Source organism: Salmo salar, chromosome ssa17 (assembly GCF_905237065.1).
Source record: "Salmo salar chromosome ssa17, Ssal_v3.1, whole genome shotgun sequence".
Taxonomy (NCBI): domain Eukaryota; kingdom Metazoa; phylum Chordata; class Actinopteri; order Salmoniformes; family Salmonidae; genus Salmo; species Salmo salar.
The window spans coordinates 62,076,993-62,099,351 of NC_059458.1; the positions used below are offsets into that span (position 1 = coordinate 62,076,993).

The 22,359-nt window shown below is 42.9% G+C and overlaps 4 protein-coding genes across 6 annotated transcripts in view; 2 read left to right on the forward strand and 2 right to left on the reverse strand.

The window, feature by feature from the left end:
* Positions 1-13: 13 nt before the first annotated feature.
* Positions 14-5,886, forward strand: tsn9 (Tetraspanin-9). Of its 2 annotated transcripts, XM_045698487.1 has the most exons (9): positions 14-272; positions 848-897; positions 2,053-2,132; positions 2,218-2,409; positions 2,508-2,582; positions 2,697-2,798; positions 4,196-4,327; positions 4,462-4,545; positions 4,634-5,886. In XM_045698487.1, the coding sequence occupies exons 3-9, from the start codon at positions 2,070-2,072 to the stop codon at positions 4,703-4,705; spliced, it is 720 nt and encodes a 239-aa protein (XP_045554443.1). In that variant the 5' UTR covers positions 14-272; positions 848-897; positions 2,053-2,069; the 3' UTR covers positions 4,706-5,886.
* Positions 5,887-8,480: 2,594 nt separating this feature from the next.
* LOC106576292 (probable imidazolonepropionase) lies at positions 8,481-12,795 on the reverse strand. Its single transcript, XM_045699907.1, has 3 exons — positions 11,841-12,795; positions 10,693-11,562; positions 8,481-9,610 (listed from the first exon to the last, which is right to left on the reverse strand). The coding sequence occupies exons 2-3, from the start codon at positions 10,849-10,851 to the stop codon at positions 9,446-9,448; spliced, it is 324 nt and encodes a 107-aa protein (XP_045555863.1). The 5' UTR covers positions 10,852-11,562; positions 11,841-12,795; the 3' UTR covers positions 8,481-9,445.
* Positions 12,796-13,079: 284 nt separating this feature from the next.
* LOC106576293 (small nuclear ribonucleoprotein F) lies at positions 13,080-14,899 on the reverse strand. Its single transcript, XM_014153383.2, has 4 exons — positions 14,772-14,899; positions 14,346-14,471; positions 13,866-13,930; positions 13,080-13,369 (listed from the first exon to the last, which is right to left on the reverse strand). The coding sequence occupies exons 1-4, from the start codon at positions 14,772-14,774 to the stop codon at positions 13,303-13,305; spliced, it is 261 nt and encodes an 86-aa protein (XP_014008858.1). The 5' UTR covers positions 14,775-14,899; the 3' UTR covers positions 13,080-13,302.
* A 4,138-nt stretch (positions 14,900-19,037) lies between these two features.
* LOC106576334 (netrin-4) overlaps positions 19,038-22,359 on the forward strand; it is a 42,578-nt gene continuing 39,256 nt past the window's right edge. Inside the window, exons 1-2 of one of the 2 annotated variants that reach the window (XR_006760144.1) lie at positions 19,038-19,507; positions 20,215-20,756. Coding sequence is in view for 1 of the 2 variants with exons in the window: in XM_045699908.1 (XP_045555864.1) it covers positions 19,450-19,507; positions 20,215-20,756 (600 nt within the window). In the remaining variant the exon portion in view is untranslated. The remainder of the gene's footprint in view (positions 19,508-20,214; positions 20,757-22,359) is intronic. The other variant, XM_045699908.1, reaches the window with a different exon arrangement.

A 22,359-nucleotide genomic window follows, 5' to 3' on the forward strand; every position in this document is an offset into this window, starting at 1 on the left:
GACGTCCCATACTCTCGTTGCAGTTCCATTCGGTAACATAATTCCTCCCCACCACAGTCACGCCTCCAGACCAGTTTCCGCCCTTCTGAAAGAAAATACTCTGCCTGTGATTCATCGACGACAGCAGGAAAGTTTAAATATAGCCTACAAAAATAATACAATTGGATTTGTTAACTTCTGCATTATCGCTGGAAAACCGGATAGAGGTCGGTCGCAGTAGTCAGGAGATTGCTGAAATGAGGATGAGCTGAACTCGAGCTGGTACAGTTACGGTACGGAATCATCTCTTTGGTCTGGATACCACGGCCATGCTGTTTGGGACAAGTCTAAAATCACCCCAGCAGTCTGGGTATCGATCCAGTCTGTGTAATGTTCTAAAACTTTGATGAGAATATATGCTTGTAAATTGTTAGATTTACGCACGACCAAAGTTATATGTTTACAACGTTAAACGAATCAAATCAGAAGTGTGGCCAAAACCATTGGACCTGGCTGCTAAACAATGTTGACATTTTCTTTGAACAGAATTTACATCATAACACTATCAGATTCAAACACTAACATAACACATTCTAGAGCGAGCAACGATGCTTCTTTCTCGATCCTCACCAAATGTCACTTCCTGTGGTGGTGATGTAGAGAAAAAAAAGATGAAAGGGGAGTGCAATCTGATTTATTATTCTGTATTTGAACTAAAAGCGATGGTAGATTTCTCTCTCTGTGTGTGTGTGTCAGAGCCCACCACACTGTTATTGGCTCGGGAAATCATTTCCAGAAGAACATAACTACTACTACATAGAACAACAGTAGGCCTACATGAAAGAGTTGTATGTGCTTTGTCTTACAGGTCCCTCCTGCTGAAGGCTCGACGGCACCATCTAATTCCTTATCTAAGTGGTAAAATTATTACGAGAACAGTTTACATGTTCAAATAGTATCAATTGTCATGCCTGAACACAACCCCAAGAGGGCAGCCCTTTCCCATGAAATAAGTGACTAAATCAAAACATTGTTCGGTATGTTCTTTAGTTTTTCAAATGCATTTTCTGTTATTTCTGCGGGGCTATCCGGAGGTTTTGGCTTTGTGCTCGTATATACGACGTTCCCAAACATAATTATGAAAACGTTACTTTAGTCCATAGGACTCCAGTCACTTTCATTCTTGAGCAAACTCTGCCTGCCCTCATGTGGTTCCGTTGAGGAATTACAGCGGAGTATATTTTCACAGGTACCTGTCAAACAGATGGATAGGAGCTAATCATCTTTGTGTCAAATGTATATTCACCTGGGGAAATGTAGGCCTTAGTCTGTTGTAATCCCTCAAGAGATAAACCAATAAAAAAAAATTGACAGGGACGAGCAAAAAAACTAGACATTTTAATAGATGGGTTAGGTGGAAATGTCACGAAAACAATGTGCATGCTTCTGTGTGGGCAGAAGTCAGCGTGGTGTGATTCTGGATGACCAGATTGCTAGCAACAATGACAAGTGCCATGTGGGGAATCGTAAGCCTCGTTTTCTTGATACCATGTCTTGTTTTGACAGATTTCATGTCAATGCTATGGCCCAAATTCGCAAGCCAACCAACAACTTTAACGATGTATTTGAGAGACAACAAGTGCTCATTGTACACATTTATTTATGTTTTTAATAAACATTGAATTCGAAATACAGTTGACATAACAGCAATGTAAAGCCAACCCCGTGTGTTTTTCCCTATAGTTGTGCAAGCGTTGATTTCGTTGCTGAACAACCAACCCTTCTATACCAGCGAGTTTTAATTTGTTTACTTTGCTAACGCTGCACTGGTGGTTTCTTGAGGAATTACAACAGTTTCGCAAGTGAGGTGGGTGCAGTAGTACTATTTACTAGTGCCTGTGGAAATACACTCCGTTGTAACGACTAAAAGGAAACAAGTTCGAGCGGTGTTTGAAGTAATCGAGATATTCAGTCACATTTGAATTGTAGTCGATTGCTGATCATTTGCAAGGGAGAGACGTACAAACTCTCCACAAAAGTTTTACATAATAAACACCGCCGTTTTATTTGCAGATCGTCACAGCTTGACCATGGCTCGCGGCTGCCTCTGCTGTGTCAAATACATGCTGTTCCTCTTCAACCTGCTCTTCTGGGTGGGTGAACAAACTCACTATACACATGGTTTTCAAACTAATTCATCTTCTGATTCTGCATTATATTTTATTCTGCCTCTTTCAGTTGGGGGGCTGTGGTTTGTTGGGTGTGGGGGTGTGGTTGTCTGTGTCCCAGGGCAGCTTTGCCACCCTATCGCCATCCTTCCCCTCCATCTCTGCTGCCAACCTCATCATCACCCTGGGTGCTGTCATCATGGTTACAGGCTTCCTGGGTTGCCTGGGTGCCATCAAGGAGAACAAGTGTCTGCTGCTGAGTGTGAGTGAACTACACGACCCACGATGCACCACACTACATTGCTTGGCACATTGGCAACCTCACCTGCCTCGCTCTCTTGTCTCACTTGTTCCCTGTAGTTTTTCATCACGTTGTTGGTGATTCTGTTGGCGGAGCTGATCCTTCTCATCCTGTTCTTCGTATACACAGACAATGTAAGACTCCCATAGAAGCCTCCTGTCAATTCAACCCCAGGTTATCCTTCCACCTATGGTTCCTGTACCCATAGTGCCTCTGCCTACATTTCTCATGATCCACTGTGTGTGCAGGTGAGTGAGAACGCCAGACAGGACCTGAAAGAGGGACTTGCTCTGTACAGCACCAACAACAACGCTGGCCTCCGCAACGCCTGGAACACCATACAGACAGAGGTACGGTACCTAACTACTAATGATCTACCATACAACGCCTGGAACACCGTACAGACAGAGGTACGGTACCTAACTACTAATGATCTACCATACAACGCCTGGAACACCATACAGACAGAGGTACGGTACCTAACTACTAATGATCTACCATACAACCCCTGGAACACCAGACAGACAGAGGTACGGTACCTAACTACTAATGATCTACCATACAACGCCTGGAACACCATACAGACAGAGGTACGGTACCTAACTACTAATGATCTACCATACAACCCCTGGAACACCATACAGACAGAGGTACGGTACCTAACTACTAATGATCTACCATACAACCCCTGGAACACCAGACAGAGGTACGGTACCTAACTACTAATGATCTACCATACAACCCCTGGAACACCATACAGACAGAGGTACGGTACCTAACTACTAATGATCTACCATACAACGCCTGGAACACCGTACAGACAGAGGTACGGTACCTAACTACTAATGATCTACCATACAACGCCTGGAACACCAGACAGAGGTACGGTACCTAACTACTGATGATCTACCATACAACCCCTGGAACACCGTACAGACAGAGGTACGGTACCTAACTACTAATGATCTACCATACAACCCCTGGAACACCATACAGACAGAGGTACGGTACCTAACTACTAATGATCTACCATAACGCCTGGAACACCATACAGACAGAGGTACGTGTTATGAGAATTTTGTTCCCAATGTTCATAAACTGAACTTCAATTAAACTACTCAGTCTGCACCCCAGAGTTTGTAAGATTCTGGTTAAATGACACAGACGGAGGCCCAGCCTACAATAGTCAACCAAGTTTATTCACGAGAGCTCTGAATATCATACAATGTACACAGCCTTTTATACCTAACATTTGGTCATATCATATGTCATACCCCTTACAGATGCCTCCTCCTCTTCTTTAACACTGTCAATGCTTATTTACAAGTCTTCTCCATCACATACATTGCTTATCATATCCTTCCCCATGTTACATAATCTACTGCAAGCCTAAAGGTTTCTCCCCTCCCTGGGTGGGGAGACCTTCTTCCTGTTATCAGTTTCACAGTGGTCACAAGTTGTCTGCTGTCTGTTAACAGTTCCCCTTTTTCCTTGAATGTCTTGCTTACATTGCTAAATCCTTAAGCTTAAACTTTTCCTACACACACACATTAGTACCTTCATCTTATAATCACTCGGTTATACATTTTCAGGGTGAAATCATTTAGTCAAATCTTTAATCATAAAATTTTCATTACAGTACGGTACCTAACTACTAATGATATACCATACAAACCCACACTAATAGCATAGCATTCCATCAAGGGAGAGGTGCAATATATAACACTGTCTCCTCTCTCCCTGTCAGTGGCATTGTTGTGGGGTGAATGGATACACAGACTGGCACACTGCCCTGCAGGAGAAGGTGGTTCCTGACCACTGCTGCCAGGATATCTACCAGGACTGTGGGCGCAATGCCACCAACCAGTTCTGGACACGGGTCAGTTTGTGTTTGTTTAAAAATGTCTGATCTTCTTCCTCCCATCAAGGAGTGTGTGTGTGTATTCATGTGTATCTGCATGTGTAGGAGTGTCCTTTTTCACTTCTCAAGATTGTATGTTTCTCTCTTGTCAGGGTTGCTATGAGAAGGTGGAGGAGTGGCTGGATGACAATAAACACCTGCTGGGAACCATCGCCATGTGTGTTCTGGTCATACAGGTAAGGGTGTGTGTGTGTGTGTGTGTACATACAGATGTGCATGTAATGATGTTGTTGCAGTGTGACTGATGTGACTTCCTGTCTGCAGCTCCTGGGTATGGCCTTCTCCATGACTTTGTACCAGCAGATCCACCGATCCGGGAAGAAGTACGAAGCTTAGAACACACACAGAGTTTGAGACCCATTACTTTTATACAAAATTATACTCTAAAAAGACACAAACCTGCGTACACACATGCCACAAAACTGCTTTTAATTTAGTGTTTATATTTACACACCCTTGTATCATTTTGTGCACAAAGGCAATATTAATGTTTTTTTAAGGATCATCTTTATTATAATCAGTGTTCTTGATCGGGATTCAATCCGACTGCGGGTTGTCAACAATTAAATGTGATCTCATGCACGGTAAATGGGTCATTCCACAAATAAAGTGCCAAAAATCAGCATTTTGACATTGTCCCGCGTTATGTTTTTCCGACTTCTGGGAAGATTTCAACCAACTTCAGCCCAAAATTCCTCCATGTTTTAACCATCATTGAAATGATACTCTAAAAAGTTGAACTGGTTATGTTGTTGCTTTGACAGTCATTTCTGAAGATTTTTATTTATTTCATGCGATTAATTTATGTCTGTCCCTCATTTTAAGGCCAACCCTGTTACGTGAACATAATTTGTTTTATATATATGGTGAATCTATTCCTTTAAGAAGTTTTTTCCAACAAACAGTCAACTCAGTGTAAAGGAGGTGAGCTGTTCTACTCTTTTTGGCAGTTTTCTGGTGTTTTGTGCTTAAACTGAGCGTGTCAATTAAAACATCATCCCTGTTACCCATAGATTGGAATTGTTAAAACATTTCTAGCCAATAGTTTTGTGAAGCTTGCATTCAAGTGTCTATTCTCCCTGTCATAAGGGGATTTTTATTTAACCGCTTAATGTGACACTGCTTTTGTGAAATTAATAGTTTATTTTGACCAATTTACACTGCCCAAAATGTTAGCATTTTGTGGAAGGACCCAAATGCTGCATATAGCTCAATCGGAAATTCCCTTTAAAAGCTGAATTGTCGACAACCCGCAGTCGGATTGAATCCCGGCCCTAGTTCAGTTATGTTGGGACTAAGGGTGGGTGAGGAAGGGAGGTTGGATTGTGTGTATGGACACCCCTCAGTCATCCAGAATAGAATGAATGGCTTGAACACAAAAAAAAGAGTAGAAGGAAAGAGGTTTGGTTTCATGCCTTAGAAATCCTTAAATGGATTACAGTTATATTGTAATGATGCATTATTGTAAAACCAGTTACTGAGATGTGTTCAATAAAAATTAAGCTTATTCTGTCAAAGTGCTGGCCATCTTTCCTTCAGTTCAAATTCCAATTCTGTTTACTAAAGCATCATCTAGTACTGTTACAGGAGTGAACTATCATCATCATCATCTAGTACTGTTACAGGAGTGAACTATCATCATCATCTAGTACTGTTACAGGAGTGAACTATCATCATCTAGTACTGTTACAGGAGTGAACTATCATCATCTAGTACTGTTACAGGAGTGAACTATCATCATCTAGTACTGTTACAGGAGTGAACTATCATCATCTAGTACTGTTACAGGTGTGAACTATCATCATCATCTAGTACTGTTACAGGAGTGAACTATCATCATAATCTAGTACTGTTACAGGAGTGAACTATCATCATAATCTAGTACTGTTACTGGAGTGAACTATCATCATCTAGTACTGTTACAGGAGTGAACTATCATCATCTAGTACTGTTACAGGTGTGAACTATCATCTAGAAACTGTTACAGGAGTGAACTATCATCATCATCTAGTACTGTTACAGGAGTGAACTATCATCATCTAGTACTGTTACAGGAGTGAACTATCATCATCATCTAGTACTGTTACTGGAGTGAACTATCATCATCTAGTACTGTTACAGGAGTGAACTATCATCATCTAGTACTGTTACAGGAGTGAACTATCATCATCTAGTACTGTTACAGGAGTGAACTATCATCATCTAGTACTGTTACAGGTGTGAACTATCATCATCATCTAGTACTGTTACAGGAGTGAACTATCATCATAATCTAGTACTGTTACAGGAGTGAACTATCATCATAATCTAGTACTGTTACAGGAGTGAACTATCATCATCATCTAGTACTGTTACAGGAGTGAACTATCATCATCTAGTACTGTTACAGGAGTGAACTATCATCATCATCTAGTACTGTTACAGGAGTGAACTATCATCATCATCTAGTACTGTTACAGGAGTGAACTATCAGCATCATCTAGTACTGTTACAGGAGTGAACTATCATCATCATCTAGTACTGTTACAGGAGTGAACTATCATCATCTAGTACTGTTACAGGAGTGAACTATCATCATCTAGTACTGTTACAGGAGTGAACTATCATCATCTAGTACTGTTACAGGAGTGAACTATCATCATCTAGTACTGTTACAGGTGTGAACTATCATCATCATCTAGTACTGTTACAGGAGTGAACTATCATCATAATCTAGTACTGTTACAGGAGTGAACTATCATCATAATCTAGTACTGTTACAGGAGTGAACTATCATCATCATCTAGTACTGTTACAGGAGTGAACTATCATCATCATCTAGTACTGTTACAGGAGTGAACTATCATCATCTAGTACTGTTACAGGAGTGAACTATCATCATCATCTAGTACTGTTACAGGAGTGAACTATCAGCATCATCTAGTACTGTTACAGGAGTGAACTATCATCATCATCTAGTACTGTTACAGGAGTGAACTATCATCATCATCTAGTACTGTTACAGGAGTGAACTATCATCATCTAGTACTGTTACAGGAGTGAACTATCATCATCTAGTACTGTTACAGGAGTGAACTATCATCATCTAGTACTGTTACAGGTGTGAACTATCATCTAGAAACTGTTACAGGAGTGAACTATCATCATCATCTAGTACTGTTACAGGAGTGAACTATCATCATCTAGTACTGTTACAGGAGTGAACTATCATCATCATCTAGTACTGTTACTGGAGTGAACTATCATCATCTAGTACTGTTACAGGAGTGAACTATCATCATCTAGTACTGTTACAGGAGTGAACTATCATCATCTAGTACTGTTACAGGAGTGAACTATCATCATCTAGTACTGTTACAGGTGTGAACTATCATCATCATCTAGTACTGTTACAGGAGTGAACTATCATCATAATCTAGTACTGTTACAGGAGTGAACTATCATCATAATCTAGTACTGTTACAGGAGTGAACTATCATCATCATCTAGTACTGTTACAGGAGTGAACTATCATCATCATCTAGTACTGTTACAGGAGTGAACTATCATCATCATCTAGTACTGTTACAGGAGTGAACTATCAGCATCATCTAGTACTGTTACAGGAGTGAACTATCATCATCATCTAGTACTGTTACAGGAGTGAACTATCATCATCTAGTACTGTTACAGGAGTGAACTATCATCATCTAGTACTGTTACAGGAGTGAACTATCATCATCTAGTACTGTTACAGGAGTGAACTATCATCATCTAGTACTGTTACAGGAGTGAACTATCATCATCATCTAGTACTGTTACAGGAGTGAACTATCATCATCATCTAGTACTGTTACAGGAGTGAACTATCATCATCTAGTACTGTTACAGGAGTGAACTATCATCATCTAGTACTGTTACAGGTGTGAACTATCATCATCATCTAGTACTGTTACAGGAGTGAACTATCATCATAATCTAGTACTGTTACAGGAGTGAACTATCATCATAATCTAGTACTGTTACAGGAGTGAACTATCATCATCATCTAGTACTGTTACAGGAGTGAACTATCATCATCATCTAGTACTGTTACAGGAGTGAACTATCATCATCATCTAGTACTGTTACAGGAGTGAACTATCAGCATCATCTAGTACTGTTACAGGAGTGAACTATCATCATCATCTAGTACTGTTACAGGAGTGAACTATCATCATCATCTAGTACTGTTACAGGAGTGAACTATCATCATCATCTAGTACTGTTACAGGAGTGAACTATCATCATCTAGTACTGTTACAGGTGTGAACTATCATCTAGAAACTGTTACAGGAGTGAACTATCATCATCATCTAGTACTGTTACAGGAGTGAACTATCATCATCATCTAGTACTGTTACAGGAGTGCCCCAGGAGAAACAATGCCACCTCATTCTGCAGAATATTACAGAATTCTGCCTCATGATTCTGAGGTTGTATGTTCAAGAGAGAACGTGCAGGATTTTATGGCTCAATGGTTAGAACCCCTGTCACATAACCTTGAGTTTGTGGGTTTAAACCTCAACTTTTACACTTGTGTAGATTTCTGCAACTATTAACGTCAAACATACAAAGAGGAGCAAGAAAAGTGCGAAGGAGTCTGGCTTGGGTTAACAATTATCCAAAACCAATTTTGGAGTTGGAAGTCCATGGTTTTGTCGTTGTTGTAAACGACGTTGCCCCTGATGACAACGTAGTGGATCAGTTCCTGGTGTCCTCCTAACTGGTAGATGAGATGCTCTCACCCGCCGGACAACACCATCAACACAACACTGTCAGTCTACACTAAAGTGTCAGCCACACACAGACAATCAACACAACTTTAGGTAGTCTCACTCACACAATCAACCCAACCTTAGGCAGTCTCACACAAACCAATCGGTTCCATTCACACAGCTACTGCATTTTAGACAACACCATGCACAGTCCTCATCACAGCTACAAGATAACCTTTCAGCAGCTAGATGACTTAAAGGTCAGCTGGACCATAGTGTGGTGTCTGACCACTAAATGAAGCCAGCTCTTACAATATAGTAGTATTTATTGACGGCAACTTTAACGTGGTGCGTTGAGAACCAGCAGGTCGCCGTGTTTGTTGACCTCCGGGGAGCCGTGCGCGTGAGAGCGTCCCAGGGCGTAGGCTGCGTTGATGGTGGAGGCGGTCAGAGCCTCGGGCATGGACATCCTCATGTTGACACACGCCAGGTGCATCCCCACTGGCTGGGATAGACAGAGAGGGATAAAGAGATGATGACAGAGGGATCGCTATATAGAGGAATAGGCTTTTTACCTTCTCCCATTGAACTTATCCCCACAGCCCCCTCCATCTTTCCCCCCTAACTACCCCCCCCTAAACACACACACACACACACAATACAGGAATGGTTCAGTGAGATGGACATGTTGGGTTCTGAGAATATGAAATATACTTATTCATGTCACTGATGGAGTGCTGAGGTTGAGGGTCTACACCAGAAGTTAAGGGTTATAGGAGGAAGGTATATAGTGGGTGCAACTAAGCTTGGAATGTGTTGAGCGCAGGGAAGCGATTACATGTGGCAGGCATTGATAAGGGGAGAGAGCCATGGATTAGTGGTGGAGGGGGGTTGAGGTCAGGTCAGGCATTGATAAGGGGAGAGAGCCATGGATAAGTGATGGAGGGGGGTTGAGGTCAGGTCAGGCATTGATAAGGGGAGAGAGCCATGGATTAGTGATGGAGGGGGTTGAGGTCAGGTCAGGCATTGATAAGGGGGGAGAGCCATGGATTAGTGATGGAGGGGGTTGAGGTCAGGTCAGGCATTGATAAGGGGAGAGAGCCATGGATTAGTGATGGAGGGGGGTTGAGGTCAGGTCAGGCATTGATAAGGGGGGAGAGCCATGGATTAGTGATGGAGGGGGGTTGAGGTCAGGTCAGGCATTGATAAGGGGGGAGAGCCATGGATTAGTGGTAGAGGGGGGTTGAGGTCAGGTCAGGTCACCTTAAGGGAGAAATAAAGGTTTATGACCCGTATCACTAGTGTCCTGCCTAGCAGTAAAGAACGATGTTTGTATAGATAGGTAGGAGGAGCCTATGAGGAACGGTTAAATATCAGTGCTTATGTGATTTTTTGTTGTTGTCTGAATGCCACTGTATTGATCCTCTGGGTAGAATAAACTTGGTTAAACTTTCATAAATGTCCGTTGTGTTTTTTAATCTGAGAATTAGAACCTAACAGACAGTACCATAGACACTTAATACGTACAGGTACTAAACCAGTTGTTACCACAGTGACAGTAGAGAGGCGCAGGTTGATGATGCGTACCTGTGCAGAGTTCATGGGGTGCAGCTCGTCTCCGTGGAAGTTGATGCTGAGGCCCATGTCCAGGCCGGCCTGCAGGATGGAGCGCGTGGAGGACAGGTCAAACACACCCTGCTCACAGAACACATCTATGTTGTCCACCCTCAGGGCCCCCGCTGACATACGCTCACGCAGCCGTGGCAACTGGACCTGAAGGATGTCTGCTGTCGCCTCGGCGACAGTCTTACCCCTGGGAAAGAATCAGAAGGGGTGGGTATTTAATAACACCTAGTGAGGACTAAAGTCAGTAGGGTTAGCTGTATGGGTGTGGGTGAATGTGAGGTCACGACGGGGTGGAATTGAGGTGTCTGTTTAGGATGGGGAGTGTTCAACATGGTGTAGTGCAGTGGTTCCCAACCTTTTTCTGTTACTGTACCATCAACTGAATTTTGCTCTGACCAGAGTACCTCTGAAGTACCCCCTCACGTGCATTTTACCAGCAAGTCTATGGTGTTATGAGTCTTCTCAAGTACCCCCTGTGGATAGACCAAGTACCCCCAGGGGTTCTAGTACCCCTGGTTGGGGACTATTGGTGTAGAGAGTGTGTGTTCAGTACTTAGGGATAGCATGTGCTCCACAGTAGGTAGACGAAATATTGATTGGTAGGGTACGTCTGGCCGTCTCGATGACCTCCAGCATCTTCAGCTCTGTCTGCAGCTCCAGGCCGGAGCCAGTCTTACACTCCACCTGGGTGGTGCCTGCCCGCTGCATCCGACCCAGCCTGCCTGTCAGAGAGGCCAGCAGGGTGGAGGCAAGAGCAGCGCGGGTGTGCTCCACTGTGAAGTGGATCCCTCCTCCGGCACGGTGCACATCCATGGAAGTGGCACCAGCCAACTGTCGGCACACACAGCATTAGCTAGGCTGCGTTTTGACAGGCAGCCCAATTCTGATCTTTTTCACTAATTGGTCTTTTGAAAAATCAGATCACCTCTGAAACAGATCTCGTGTGAAATGATCTGATGCGACTGGTCAAAAGACCAATTTGTGGAAAAAAGATCAGAATTGGGCTGCTTGTGTAAACACCATATAAACCTTTACTTTTACTCTAAAAGGTGAGTCAGATTACAAGCTGTTGAGGCAGAGGGGACAGGACTAAGGGAAGTCATATTTACCTTCATGGCAAATTCATGAACCCCGTCTCCAGCCCATATGGGGTGGGTGTGTGCATCAACCAATCCTGAAACGTAATAATACAATGAGCACAGCTGCATTTCTATAAAACCTAATTCTCTACATGATAGAACACTAAACCAAAGATTCAAATATTTGTATCAATAGAACAGGGGAGCATTTGGCAGGACCAAACGTTTTGGAACATTCAAATATGCCAGGTAGGCCAAACATGGCTCTCTGACACACAGGAGGCTGTGGAGGGGAGAACAGCTCATAACCATGTGTTTGATACCATTCCACTGATTCCGCGCCAGCCATTACCATGAGCCCGTCCTCCTCAATTGATGTGCCACCCACCTCCTGTGCTGACATGTAGAATAAGGAATAACGTCAGCCCTATTCATGGCATTTCTATCTGCACCGTTCGACAACGTTTGTCAAATAAACGTGGCCAAGGTTGCATGTTTACACGGCCCTTACTATCCGGGATCCTTGGGACGTCCCTACACCATTGAAATGTACATTTAAAATGGTACGGGTTAAGTTTAGCATTAGGAAAGGGTTATGGTTAGGGTTAAGGATCCCAGATAGCACAAACCATGTTTACGCCTTCGTGCACGCCTAGATCTACCGCCCCTATTGTCCAGGATGGTGTATTGCACTGATACTTGCCTGGAATGACATGCATGCCAGTTGCATCGATTACTTTATCAAACGTGCACCCCGCATATTGGAAATCAATGGTGCTCGCTAGTCCAATATCCTTTATCAGACCGTCGCTGCACGAACAAAACACAGCTCTTTTAAGCAATAGTTTGCGGTGGAAAAACGTTTGGTTTAGCCAAAACTTACCTCCCGACAACCAAACCACTGTTCTCACACACAGCTTTTGCGTCCCTTCCTTCGTCAGGAACTTCTCACCGTTGTTGCAAATTAAAACCACCCGTTTCACGTTCTTTACCAAAAGTTTGTAAGACATTTTGAAATAGTTGAAATGAAGCTTAAAAATGTAAATTACTTTTGTAAGTCACCTAACTGTCACTTTCTAGCGGTTTGGAGAAAAGTAAATATGTGGAGAACAGGTGTTCAAAGTGCAAGTCTGGGAGGGGCTTTGGAAATTAGGAATACTGTACATTGATTGACAAATTCTGTTCAATGTGTAGTGTTTGTTAATTTGGTTGAGACACCACATCAATCACCTCCCTCACAAACCTGTAATAATACCACCAGACAGCAGGTTTAGGAATGGGTACAATAACCATCATCTTTTCAATTTATTATACAGTGATATAATACATATTGGATCATAAACAGTAAAAAAAAAAAATTGCTCTTGAAAGTTTCACCTATATAAAGCTAACTTTCTTACCAAGAGTCCATTTTCCACATAGTGAAAATGAAAAAACAAAGATTCAAAACAACACTCATCCAGATCTTCAGTTGCAAGTCTCATCCTCGCCATCATTCTTTCATTTCTCCATCCTCCTCTTCTTCCTCCACTCCTCTAATATACAAAACATTATTGCACCTGTGGGTAGAGAATACGCACTTTAGATCAAAGAGAATTACACTGAGAACAGCCACTATCAAACATCTGCATCAGTCACACCAGAAGTATGCTGGACACAGAAGTCCAGGGAGAATACATTTCTACTGGTACTCATTAAAGGGTTGACGTGCAGTTCAACCAATATTTCAGAATATAGAGTTGCATTCTATTGCAGAAAACATCTGATTTCAACAAATACTTCCTTTCTTGAACTGTGTATTATTTACTACAAACCAAACAAGCCAAAGTGGGACTTTGAGGTACCTTCCCGAACTTGTCCAATATGAAACTTGTTTTGGTAGCACAACACTTTCTGTTGAAGCAGTCTACACTAATGAATACACCCCAGATCACTGCTCTAAAAGAGGTAGGTATTTCATGAATGCAGTTGTTGCCGATCTCGATCACCTCAGGAGTAAAGGACAAGAGGCAGAAGGCAACATTTTAGAGAATCCAGAAGAGGGCTCTTATTTACCTAACAAGTACTTCTCCAAGGTGACCAGCCAACGCTCCATCCACATACTCTTCTGTGTTCGCCAACTGTCGAAACCAATGACAAAAACATGACAAATTTACATCTGCATTTATTTGCGCCAGGCACACACACTGTCCAGGTTAGGTGCAAAATACAAGTCTTGTACCTGCGGCATACGTGGACAAAAATGAATAACTTGTGGGAGACTTATTTTGATATGAGATAAGCAGATAGGAAGTGGGTCTACAACAGACCCACGTTTGGAAAGTCTGTTTAATTATACAATGCTTTGTCTCAAATTCCCAGTCATAATGACCAATCGTCCTGCCCACCGGCACTGTAAGCTGAAATGGGATTGTTTTTAACTTTTGGCTTCCCGCGGACTGTTTTTGTGCAACCAAATTCAATTGAAAGCAACGCTAGCATATGTAAATACACCCACGTTGCTAAAAACACCCGTGTCCAGGTGTGCTCCCTCACCTGCATGTTCATGTAGCTGTCCACAGACACTAGGTAGCCCTTGTACTCCATCCCCCACTTCAGCTTCACCATCACCGGCTTGCCTGTCAGGCCGTTCAGGAAGGGTTTCGGGTTCAGAGGTAAACTCTAAACACACACAGCAATAGGAAGGTGGGATTATTGTTATGGGTAATAATTTAATGGAACAAAATAGAACGTTCAGACCCATGTGTAGGGAAGAACAGACGTCTATCATCATGCAATGAAACGCATATTAGATTTCAATCTGCAACATGACTTTATTTGCCTCTCATTCACTGCAACTGCAATGAATGAATGGGATAACGTTAGCTTGCTGGGAAAAGGCACCCAACTCAAACTGCTAATCCGTTTTTCTTTTCAAAAGATCCTGGCAATTTTATTATAACCAACCATATCAACACTCACCATTGCTGTACGAAATGTGGTGCTATTATATCTTAGTATTTTACTATCTGTTCGATACAAAAACGTCCAGACTTCTACGCATTGCCGCCGAAACCAGGAAGCTAGAGCCTTTCAACTTTGACCCAAAACAAAGGTTAATCGATTGAGAAAAAGAGCTCGAATTATTTATGTACCGCCACCTAGTGTACGGAGGGGCAAAAATGAAGAGACATTATTTAAATGTTCATGTTCATTGCTCATTGCCGCAGATATTTTAACGGAAAATGTTATAGATAAATAAAGGACAGTAAACTGTTAAACTTATCCATGTCCATCTTCAAATGGTTGCATTTTATTCAAAAGACTGCCCATGTGTAGTGAACTGAACAACTATGGGGGCAATGACGCCCTCTGGCGGTTATAGTGGGTATCGTGTTGAGTACTGCACCACGGTCCACTTCCCCAAAATCTTTGGGCTATGATGTGACTTATTTGCTATCATTGGATGTAATCTACCTAGCTAAAGCGTTACTAATTTCTATGTAACGCCGCAAATAAACAAATTGATGTTTTCAAGCCAAAACTCAGTCTTCGGGCCATGCCCCAGGAGGAGTGACCCATCAATAGAAACCACTGGTGTCCAAGGTCATTATGACTGAATTAAACTATTTGAAACAAGATTTTAAATCTGTATTTCATTTCAAATAAAATGTTTCTTTATTTTCAATAAATGAATACATTTTGTCTGGAATTGCATGAAGAACTTATGGCATAGAGGGAAACTGTTATATCTGGGTCTGTCTGGCAGCTCTCTTTACGCACTGCCAGTCTGGAAAATGCTCTCATTCATTTTTCTGTCTTGAAGCGTTCGACTGTTACTAAACCATTTGGCAAGTTTGAACTTGAGATCATGAATAATACTTCCAACAGCAAGGGATGGTTTCAGTGGAAATTCCTCTGAAATTACACTAAACCCTCTTTACATTACTGAAATACTGATGTCCTTACATCAATGTTAATATTTTTGTGTGAGCATGTCCAGGTGTGTGTGTGTGTGCATGTGTTTGTGTGTGTCAGGTTGTATGGACAGACATACACCTAGGTATGTATCATGGGAAAACTCTTATACTGTTAAAGGATAGTTAAACTATCACTAATCATGAGCTGCTGCATGCATGACCTAGGATAACACTGACATGTCCCATTGTCTATTGTGTAAAAGATATGTAGGGAGGAAGACTCATGGGGAAGATGGAAACAGAAGTGCAGGATATAATCCAGGAGAACTGGAGAGCTCTCAGCAAATCAGAGAATGAGAGATATTAGACAGTATGCAGCTCTGCTCTGGTGTGCTCCATGGAGAGTAGCCATGCTGGGCTCATTGAGGTGAAGCAGAAAGCAGCAGAGAAGAGGCGGGTTGAGGGCCTATCAAAGAATTAGAGCAGGAGATCACTGAGCTAAAGGAGGAGGGGGGGGGCTCATTATGCTCATTACCAGCACTGACCACACGAGGGCAGCATGTACACAGACACTGTTTGTTATTGATTTAGTTCAAATTTCACAATATTTGGAAGCGTGTAGCCTATTGCAGAGAGAGAATATGCTATTGCAAACCCCATATCCTCAGCAGCACTGTCACTAACAACACTTTCATATAGGCCTAACGACAAGATGAGAAGTTATATTATTATTGAGATTGGGCCTATAATATTAGGCCTACAATAAGATTTATTGCTGTCATTATTAAAGGGATATTTGGGGATTTTGGCAATGCCCTTTATCGACTTTCCCTGAGTCAGATGAACTTGTGGATACCATTTTTATGTCTCTGCGTGCAGTTTGAAGGAAGTTGGTAATTAGCGCTAGCGGAGCTTGCTAACTCGCATTAGCGCAATGACTGGAAGTCTATGGGTATCTGCATGCTAGCATTGTATCTCCAAGTTAGCATTGGCTGGCGAAACTACCTCTTACTTTCTTCATAATGGACACAGAGACCTAAAAATGGTATCCACGAGTTCGTCTGACTCTGGGGAACTCTTTGCCAAAATTCCAAAGTATCCCTTTAAGAGTCCTTTGGAAATGGAAGCAGGACTTTGGTAGGCTATTAAAAATGAATCTAGGAATTAAAAGGCCAACCCCTGGTATTATCTTCTCTGCATAGTTGTTCATGAATTAATTGGTACTGCGTAATACGGATCAGTTAATAAATCTCAATTGGCTTGCATTCTACTCCAATTAGCTGGGATTTTGTCGGGATAGGCTATCAGTAGCATATTGTCAGCCCATGCAGAAGTGTATTTACCCAAGTGACCAAACTCTTTTGTTGTTGTATTTTACCCCCTTTTCTCCCCAATTTTGATCTTGTCTCATCGCTGCAACTCCCCAACAGGCTTGGGAGGCAAAGGTCCAGTCCTCCGAAACATGACCCGCCAAACCTCGCTTCTTAACACCCACCCGCTTAACCCGGAAGCCAGTCGCACTAATGTGTCAGAGGAAACACAGTTCAACTGACAATCACTGTCAGCCTGCAGGCGCCCAGACCTCCACAAGGAGTCGCTAGAGTGCGATGAGCCAAGTAAAGCCTGCCCGGCCAAACCCTCCCCTAACCCGGACGATGCTGGGCCAATTGTGCGTCGCCCTATGAGACTCCCGATCACGGCCGGTTGTGATACAGCCTGGGATCAAACCCAGGTCTGTAGTGACGCCTCTAGCACTGCGATGCAGTGCCTTGGACCATTGTGTAACTCAGGAGGCCCGCAAACTCCACAATTTTAAAGTAAGTGCCCAGTAAAAATTTCGCTTTTAATAGTTAATATTAATCGCTTTGACTCATCCTACACTCGTATTTGTGGCCAAAGCATAAATTGGAGAAAAAACACTTCAAAACCCCAACCTCAAATTTGTATCTTAAACAGATGTTTCAAAAATGCTTGCTATTTCCTCATATAACATGACGTCATCTCCCTGAGGAGGATGAGTTGGCCAATCAATGGTCTCCTTGCGTGAATATTTATAATGCCCAGTGCACACACACCATTCTGTTTTTGGGGTATGCCCATACCATTCCAACACAGAAAAGCTGTTTTTTAACATAGTTAATAAAAAATCTTGAAAGGAAAACTATTTCACTCATATTGGAAGTTATTATAGGTCATATTTCATGGAAATCTGGAAACACTGGGCAGTTACTTTAGTTTAAAGGGAGTCACTAGCTAGGTTTCCATCCAATTGGTAACATATTTTCTTGTGAATATTCAAAAATATGCATAAATAAAATATGCGCATTTGATGTGTTTTCATCAAATTGACTTGTGCTAAGTCTGTGTGTGATGACATAGTGCACATAAAAATAACTGTTGCGTTTAAATTCACATGTACAGATTAACATTTTTAAAGTTAAATGGGTTTCCATTGTATTTTCAACTCTGCTGATGTCACAAAACATGTGTTATAAAGCGAATGTGCCCACTCTGGTATTGGCTCGTGCGCTCTAGCCACCAGCTCGCAGATACAGTTGTGGTACAGTCTACATGTAAAATTATTATGGCCAAAAGAGGGAGATTATTTTAATTTGTCAAACGGGAGCCAAGCATGAATTCATCAAATCACCAGAATAAGATCCTCGATATTTATTGGAAAGTAGCATCAAGCTCATCACCTTGCACTTTCATCACCCTGTGAAGTTCATCATCATTTATTTCATCTGTAGCCTAATAAACTGCATGTTTTCCCGAGTCCTAGTGGGATGACCACATAAACATGTCATCCCGCGACTCCAAGTTTACTTCGATATGATGGTTATATCAATATTTGGGCATAAACGCGTTTCCACCTTCATTTCTCGCATAATACATTTACCTACACAAAAATATCCAACCTTATATTTTACCGACAAAATTAGCTGTTTCCATCAGGCTTGTTGTCAATTTTTTATCCGACACATAGGCCTACTTTATTCGCATTTAAAGGTTGGTTGGAAACGTGGTTAGAGTCTCCTTTCTAAAAGGGGGCAATTATTTCCCCAATGTGAATCCCGTTCAGCTCACCAGCCTCAATAATTCTGGACCCTGGGCTTTGTTATTCTGCGTTCCTTTGTTTTGTTTAAACGAAGTGTCAGTAAACTTTACCGCATTTCATTTTTTTTATCCGGATGAGTGTCTGTGGATTGGAGAGGTTTGGATGACCACAGCGCGCCAGCTCTGACCTGACACTAACTGGCCCCTGACTGCCAGGAATGTTCCTTTAAAGAGAAAAATGCAAAGAGACGGGGCGGAGCCGCAAGCCCGCTGTCACTCTCTCAGTATTCCATAGTAGACTCACAGTATATCTTCAGGCTATTAGCAAGCAAATTAACTCTAAGGTAGAAGGTCCCGACGAATACGAGAGAACGCAAATCAGTCCTCGGCTTTTGCAGAAGTAAATGCGGAATAATGGAATACTTTTCCCTGGGTGTCTGAACCGGCTGTGTTGTTCAACTGGGGTCTTTGTTCTTCTTTGATCATATCTGATTGTTATTGAAAGGGAAAGTAAAGCCTACACTGGCTTTGAACCTTGGCTTTACATTCGCGGATGAAATCTTGCATCTATTTGCCACTTGAATAACACCAACGAGGTGTCGCGTTGCCTATTCACAAGGCTGCTCTCGAGTTCTCTCATAGGCTAACCTCTTCTTGGGAACACTTACTCTTGGGTCGGAACTATGATGTGGACTTTGTTTGCTGTTTTTACCTGCACTGGACTATCTGGTATTCTTGCAGGTTTGTATTTTTTCTTTAAAAAAAAACCTGCTTCTAGTTGAATTCGATTCATAGGCAGTGTATTCATTGTGTGCAACAATGTAGCGTTCCCGCTGTCTCCGAACAATACGCGTGACAAGTGCAGCAACAGAGACAAAAGTATTTCCTTACGCTCCGCTCTGTTGACCACCTCGGGTCAACATTCTATTTGTGTGGAGGTGAAACTCGTGTCTCATGATATCATTGAGATTTTCTCTATAATGTAGAATGATTTCAAACGAAACACAAATACACCGATATGTTTTTATAGCTATGTAATAACCTCAAAAGACCCATAACAATGAAGGCTACTGTGAGCTACCATCCATTGTTGACTGCCAAAAATTTATTTCGAATACCTGCCCACATTATAAACAGAATTGTTGTGTTATATAAAAACATGAAACCCCCGTTGTGAACAGATGTTGGCAGTGGAGAGGGCTCTTAAAGATGGCAGTGTACCCCAGAAAGTGTTCTTACATCCCACACGCAATGCATCTGGAACGCGTCTGGAGTGCACATCCTCCTCCCATAGCTGCCCAAAACTTGATCTGTGTCAAAGTCCACACTGAAGCGTTCAAGTCAAGATTTTAGATTCAAGTTTAGATTAAATACACACGCACACACACACACCCTCACCCTCCTCCTCGGCCCGTCTCCTATAACCTGTCCTATCTCTCTTCCTATAGATGTGGGTCGTGTAGGGGGGGTAGCCGCTCGCTGTGAGAGCCAGGCGTGTAACCCCCGAATGGGCAATCTGGCGCTAGGTCGCAGGGTCCTGACCCAGACCGTGTGTGGCTACAAGGGCACTGAGCCCTACTGCTCCTACTCTGACCCCTCCTCCTCCTCAGCGCCCTGCCCCCCGGCCAGGTGTGGGGAGTGCAACGCGGCCCTCCCCCTGCAGGCCCACCTGGCTGCAGCCATGGCCGACTCCTCCTTCCGCCACCCCAACACCTGGTGGCAGTCATCCGGGGAAGTGGAGTCTGAGACTCTGCAGCTGGATCTGGAGGCAGAATTCATCTTCACCCACCTGATCATGGTGTTCCGCTCGTCCCGCCCTACCGCCATGACCCTGGAGCGCTCGCAGGACTTCGGGCAGACCTGGAAGATATTGCAGTACTATGCCAGGAACTGTAGCGCCACCTTTGGACGGGAGGAGGGAAAGGCAGTGCTGGACAGGGCCCCCTGCACCTCCAAATACTCTGGAGCTTACCCCTGTACCAGGGGAGAGGTAAGGAGGGATTGAGGAGGGCTTTTGTGTGTGTGTGTGTGTGTGTGTGTGTGTGTGTGTGTGTGTGTGTGTGTGTGTGTGTGTGTGTGTGTGTGTGTGTGTGTGTGTGTGTGTGTGTGTGTGTGTGTGTGTGTGTGTGTGTGTGTGTACAGAGACAGACAGACAGGACTGTCTGAGACAGAACCAGGTGTTAGCCCAGACAGCAGCTCAGACTCACACCTCTAGCCGTCCAGGATGTGTCCTGTCATGGCACCTTACTTATGAACGGATGAACAGCTGGAAGGAAGGAGGGATGATAGATGTTGGCTACTGTACTACACACAGGAGTGTCCACTCCACTTCCCCCCCATTCATAAAGCTAACCTGCATATTCCCCTGTGTGTTTAAATCACGGATCTCTAATCTAAATACAGGTACTAATTAAAACCGTGATGAGTTCAGTCAGGTGTGTTAGTGCTGTTCTGGAACTCCAGTCTGCCCACCCTAACCTCTCTACAGCTCTCGACGGCCTGGGTAGTCCATAGTACCCAAGCCAGCAGCAGCACTACGGGGGATAGTGTTATTACTACAGAAGGGTGGTTATCAGGTGGGTGTAGGGATTATGTGACAAGAAAGGGTTCCTGGCAGCTCCTTGATGTCTAACTGAAACAGTGTGTGAGGGGTTTCAGCTCCTACCAAGGCAGAACTAACAGTACACAGTGCAGGGAGATCATGTAGTGAAGGGTTCCCCAACTGGCAGCCCACGGGCCGAATTTGGTGGTTTTATTTGCCCGCCCACGTTTTCTGAGAGCTCCAAGTCATTTTAATTTTGGAAATCTGTTCCCAAGTATTCCCATGCATAATAGAGAAACACGTGATCGTAAACAAATGTAGGCAAGGTTTGAAATGATTGTTTTAGTCAAACATTATATCTGTTTGGGCTTCTAGCGTTTCATTTGCAGTCTACAAATTATTTCCAATTATGATCTGGCCCCCCGACCATCCGCTTAAGAAAAAAATGGGCTGCGGCTGAATCTAGTTGATGATCCCTGATGTAGTGCATGTTGACTCTGTAATGAATCTAGTTGATGATCCCTGATGTAGTGCATGTTGACTCTGTAATGAATCTAGTTGATGATCCCTGATGTAGTGCATGTTGACTCTGTAATGAATCTAGTTGATGATCCCTGATGTAGTGCATGTTGACTCTGTAATGAATCTAGTTGATGATCCCTGATGTAGTGCATGTTGACTCTGTAATTAATCTAGTTGATGATCCCTGATGTAGTGCATGTGGACTCTGTAATGAATCTAGTTGATGATCCCTGATGTAGTGCATGTTGACTCTGTAATGAATCTAGTTGATGATCCCTGATGTAGTGCATGTTGACTCTGTAATGAATCTAGTTGATGATCCCTGATGTAGTGCATGTTGACTCTGTAATGAATCTAGTTGATGATCCCTGATGTAGTGCATGTTGACTCTGTAATGAATCTAGTTGATGATCCCTGATGTAGTGCATGTTGACTCTGTAATTAATCTAGTTGATGATCCCTGATGTAGTGCATGTGGACTCTGTAATGAATCTAGTTGATGATCCCTGATGTAGTGCATGTTGACTCT